This window comes from Benincasa hispida, chromosome 10, assembly GCF_009727055.1.
Source record: "Benincasa hispida cultivar B227 chromosome 10, ASM972705v1, whole genome shotgun sequence".
In the NCBI taxonomy this organism is placed as follows: domain Eukaryota; kingdom Viridiplantae; phylum Streptophyta; class Magnoliopsida; order Cucurbitales; family Cucurbitaceae; genus Benincasa; species Benincasa hispida.
The window spans coordinates 50,484,908-50,490,540 of record NC_052358.1 but is presented as its reverse complement, the minus strand read 5'-3'; the positions used below and the strand labels follow the sequence as shown (position 1 = coordinate 50,490,540).

At 35.2% G+C, this 5,633-nt stretch overlaps 1 protein-coding gene across 1 annotated transcript; it reads left to right on the top strand.

The window, feature by feature from the left end:
* The first annotated feature begins 4,809 nt into the window (after positions 1-4,809).
* Positions 4,810-5,485, top strand: LOC120089132. Its single transcript, XM_039046548.1, has 2 exons — positions 4,810-5,141; positions 5,257-5,485. The coding sequence occupies exons 1-2, from the start codon at positions 4,810-4,812 to the stop codon at positions 5,483-5,485; spliced, it is 561 nt and encodes a 186-aa protein (XP_038902476.1).
* The last annotated feature ends 148 nt before the right edge of the window (positions 5,486-5,633 follow it).

Here is a 5,633-nt window from a genome sequence, read left to right as displayed (position 1 = left end):
AGTATTACCAGAATAAGGTACTTGTAACACCCTGCACATTTTTTAGTAATAATGTAATTTCAGTAGCTTTATTATTGGGAATTTCAGTAATTGTTATTAGCTGGAGGGCATTTTTGGAATTTTGGACTTCAAGTATAAGCGCATGAATTTAATTGTTGGTGTGAAATTATTCAATTTGAAATTCAAATTGAAAATTAATGGCAGGAATTAATTATCTTTTGAAACAGAAAGGAATTTAATAGTATAAAACGGAAAGGAATTAAATGTAATTATATTTACTTCCTTTTTTGTTTTATTTTTATTATTGTTTTTTTTATAAAAAGTCAAACCCCACCCTCTTTTCTTCCTCACGTTCATGAGCCCGTCCGACGCCGCCCAAAGCCACCGCGTCAGTTTCTTCTTCATGACCTCCGTCCACCACTGCTCAACCGTCGTTCGCTTTTGCTGTCACTGGATCTATCGATTTGGGTAAGATTTCTGCCGTTTGGGTTTGTTTTTAGTTGATTCTTGAATACTCATTTACTTTTGGCAACAATTAGTTGATACCCATTGTGTTTCAACTTTGGATTCAAGTTTGTGAAGGTATTGAGGTGTTGTTCAGTGAAGTTGGAGTTTGTTTTAGTGAGTTTTGGTAAGTTTTATGCTTTGATTACCCTCTTGTGAATTAATTTTAGTTATTGAGAAATTTTGGTAAAATCATTTGGAAGTGATTTTTTGAAGCTACAATTTGGATAATTTATTTGAGACATTGGTAGTGAAATATGTATTTGATTCAAGCTTTAATCATGTAAGCCTAATTTCAAATTATGATTAGGGGGTTGATTCAAGAATTTCATTCAAGATGAAGAAGAGTTTGGTTTGCTAATTATTTGGACTTAAAATTGGAGGTTTGGAAGATGAATTCGAATTTGACCACACCTTAGGTAAGGTTATCTGGAAATATTTTGTAATATTTTCAGTGTTTGGAATTTGGCCTGAACTATTAATTTTAAAGCTTGGTTTATGTTTAGGCTTGATTAATGATTCAAGAATTTCACAAAGATTCAATTGCTTTTTGGTTCGACCTAATATCAAAGTAAGTAATCTTACTACTGGAACTGCCCACGGGCCAAGCATTGGATGTATGCTAGCATGTTAAATGAAAGTTATGGCAGAATGACAACATGAAAGATTCATAGTATAATATGATTAAAGTATGTTCTGTTACGAGATCCGAATTATTTATTTATGCACATAGACACTTGAATGCTAGTATGAGATGGTATGTGCTTCCATGGTTATATTTGATCTGATGATGTTGAGGTATACATGTATGTTGTAGAACCATGATGTTGAGGTATATGTGTATGTTGTAGATCCATGATGTTGAGGTTTATATGTATGTCATAGATTTGTACAGTGATGATTATGATGTTGAGACTGTGCAAATGTTCTTACTGATTAGTTAGATGCCCATTAGATTTTGTGTTTCCTTCGAGATTCACCAGTTTGTGTTTCCTTCGGGATTCACCAGTTTGTATTTCCTTCGAGATTCACCAGTTTGTGTCTCCTCCGGGATTCACCAGCTTGTGTCTCCTTCGGGATTCACCAGCTTGTGTCTCCTTCGGGATTCACCAGCTTGTGTCTCCTTCGGGATTCACCAGCTTGTGTCTCCTTCATGATTCACCAATTTGTGTCTCCTTCGGGATTCACCAGAGGTAGTGGGCATACTTAACTACAGTAGGATAGAACTCAGTCTCCTTGTTTCATGTGCATATATGTCCAATGAGAACTAGAGCAGTTTATATGTTTCACTAGAGGTGAGTATCTAGAGGACATAGATGCCTAGCCTGACCCTAGTAGTGGGATTACTTACTGAGTATTTTATACTCATTCTTTCTCATGTTATTGTTTCAGGTAAGGGTAGAGATGCATCGGCGATGGATAAGAGGAATTCGTGATCGAGCCACTGGGACTAGTTTTTACGCTTCCGCTCATGAGATTTAAAGTTCTTTTCATGTTTCTCTTAATTTTTCGTTTTGATATTTAAAACTTACTTTTAAGAATCGTTTTTTAGATTTATTTATTATCCTTTATGATTTATGGGTATCCTACTATTGATTTAGTATTTGAATTTAATGAAAGTCTTTTGAACTTACCTTATTTAATTAGCATTTATTTCGCCATAACCGTGTGTCGTTTTTAGTTTCATGCATGCATGTATTTAGTAACGGCTTAACTTAAGTTCTAAGGGGTCGGGTCGTTACAGTTGGTTCAGAGCCCATGTTTTGGGTTCTATAGACTGACTTACTATTTAAGTCTAGATTGTCTCTGTGGCTCATGAACGGATTCCTCGTCATCGCCAGGTACATCTTATCAATTACAAGTTTTATGATAGTTGTGCATTAAAATATTTGTTTAGCTTAAATGCACCAGTTATGTTCTAATGCTAGGTTAGTGACTCGTTAGAAGTTATTATAAGAGGATTATCAGGTACGACACTACAAAAAGAGAAAAATAAAATAGAGTAAATTATAAGGTCACTTGGCACTAGTTAATCTCATGGAAATTATGTTAGAAACGAACAAATATATACCTCAGTTAAGCAATGCTAAAGATTGATGAAACTATGTAGAGTTATGACAATTTAGGAATAAAGGTATGTATATGTTTAAGCCAAGGAATAAATTGTCGAGACAAGAATTGATCAAGGACTATTGTTATGTTTTGTGTTGGATGGTGCAATTAGTGGTAGTATAAATACACAGGTCAGTACTCAAGTATAAGGTTAAAATTTGTTTTATGGATAAGAAGAAAAAGAAGAAGAGTCTATAGATTTATTAAAGGTTCTGAGATATTAAACCAAATGTTTCGAGAGGAATGTTGAAAGCAATTAATAAGTCATAAGCACTTTGGTAATACTAAGAACTTGATGGAGTAGGCAAAGTATATGTGATGATATGAAGAATTCTTTTGGAATATCTAGCTAAGTTGATATTATTAAAGAAAGCCAAAATAGTTAGCCATGAGTTTGGACTTAAAGGGGATAAAAGCAAGGTGTTATTTGTTTGGGTTGAAGGATTATTTTAGAGTACCTAGATTAAATCCATAGCGTTATTGTGATGAGGAGATCCAAGTTGGGCAAATTTGAACAAACAAAAGTCTTTCGGAGTCTAAAAGCATGAAAATTGGCAAAGGAGAATTCTACAAGATGGAAATTCTTAGTGAGAGAGATAAAATTTATGGAGGAGTTAAGTAAAATATAATTTAGTAAATAAATTATGTTCCAATTGGACAGTGGAAAAATGTGTCTTAAATTTAGTGGTTTTATCAAAGATACGTGTAAAGGAGAGAGAAGTATCCAAGGAAGTTTACTTTTTGGAAAGAGAAAGGAATTTAATATGTTCAATACTCCTAGTTAAGTATGGTTTGGAGGTAGGATATGAGGGGTTACAAGGTATTTATTTTGGTGTAATAGAAAAATATTTAATGATCAGGTGGGACTTTGGGACAATATATATTAGATGGAAAGATAGCTTACATAGATGATTGGGTATGGAACTTTATTTTAACATAAGAATCTGTTACCGAAATAGAAGGTTGAGAAGGGATAAGTTAAGATGGAATTACTAGTAACAGTAGATGTTCGAGAATTATTGATATGGTATGTTGAGGCTTCATTAGTTAAGACGTAAAACATTGAAGGCATTAGTAAGATTTAAGGAATTTTGACTTTGTGTGCAAGTGTTGGAAACATGAACTAGCAAGACCATCAATTTGATTGAGAAAAGAAAATAATCCAACTCGAGGTAGATAATAATGGTATATGCACAAAAGTAAGTAAGTTGGATCTTCCAATATAACCATTGGTATAAGGGATAGACTTGGCAATAAAGTTGAGGTGATAGTAAGAAGTTACTAAAAGTGGGTTTGGAGCATTACAAGATAGTATGTATTCTCTTGCATGGGCAATGAGTTAACTAGCTTTAGGGAGTGCAAGTAATCCAAGCTAAGACTTATGAATCAAGAAGGTTTTATCGTTAAAAAAAAATGACTTCAAGGATCAATTATGGTTATTATAAGGTTATGAAAATATGTTATCAATTGACTTATGCTTTAGCATCCAGGGACTTCAAAACCTCATTTTTGGGGGGAATTCTAGACTCGTTCGTAGCGGGGTCTAAGTAATGATATGTGATTGTTTCAAGCCTAAAGAATAATATGAGGATGGCTCAAGCAAGTTTTATAGCTCATGACAACATAGAGCCTTATGATGAGTTTCTCATGAATGTGAGACTTAATTAGACAGAGTTATTCTCAGACATGTAGACCCTAGGAAAGACATCAAAGTTGGCGCTTCTAAAGTAGAAGCAGTTTTCAGTTGACTAGATTTTTTCTGGTACGTATCTTCAGATGACGCATTATATAGTATGACCAATTTCTTCACTGCACATATGATGTTTTCCCTATGACATGGTAGGCTCAGATATAGGTTTTTAGTATATAAGCCTTTCTTAACTTCATAACCGTTTTCACAATTCTCAGCTCGGACGTGTAGAAGTGTTGCTGATTTTCAACATCTTAAGTTTCATAGTTATTTATGGAAGGGCTTTTACACCTCTTTTGGTACTAGTTTTAGCTATGTCAAACGATGACTCTCATTTTGCATCTAGTTTTTTGAAGAGTCCCCAGTTAGTATTGGGTACTCGATTGGATTTTGGTATAATTTTTCACCCATAGACTAATGGTCAAATAGAACGTCTGAACTAGATATTGGAAGATATGTTGTGCGCTTGTGCACTAGAGTTTTCATGGAGTTGGGACTCTCACATGCATTTAATGGAATTCGCATGTAATAATAGCTATCAGACTGTCATTGGCACATTGCCATTTGACGCCCTATATGGAAAGAGTTGCAAGTCTCCAGTATGCTGGGGTGAGGTTGGTGAGAGGAAGTTGCTAAGTCCTGAGCTAGTGCAGACCATGAATGAGGCAATACATAAGATCAGAGCTCGTATGCAAACAGCTCAGAGCAGACAGAAAAGCTATGCTGATGTGGGACGTAAGGACCTGGAATTTGAGATTGATGATAAAATGTTCTTAAGGGTGGCACCTATAAAAGGTATTATGAGGTTTGGCAGGAAAGGGAAGCTGAGTTCGAGGTTCATTGGGCCTTTCGAGGTCTTAAAGCGAATTGGCCCTATAGCTTATTGATTGGCATTACCTCTAGCACTGTCTTCAGTTCATAATGTCTTCCACATTTCTATTTTGAGGAAGGTATGTGACAGATCCGTCCCATGTAGTTGACTTTGAGCCCTTACAGTTGAATAACAACTTGAGCTACGAGGAGAAGCCTATAGAGATCCTTGCCAAAGAGGTAAAAACACTGCGCCGTCGGGAAATTTCTTTTGTGAAAGTCTTGCAGCAGAATCACCAGTTCAAGGAGGCTACCTTGGAGCAAGAGGATGAGATGAAGATCCAGTACCCGGAGCTTTTTCAAGAATGAACTTTCGAGGACGAAAGTTCTTTGAGGAGGAAAGAATGTAACACCCTGCACATTTTTTAGTAATAATGTAATTTCAGTAACTTTATTATTTGGAATTTCAGTAATTGTTATTAGTTGGAGGGCATTTTTGGAATTTTGGACTTCAAGT

Bases quoted from the DNA above. Each gene is read 5' to 3' on its own strand.
- LOC120089132 (XM_039046548.1), top strand. From the start codon at position 4,810: ATGCATTTAATGGAATTCGCATGTAATAATAGCTATCAGACTGTCATT. The intron at 5,142-5,256 runs GTTCATTGGGCC...ATTTTGAGGAAG, and splicing joins AAAGGGAAGCTGAGTTCGAG to GTATGTGACAGATCCGTCCC.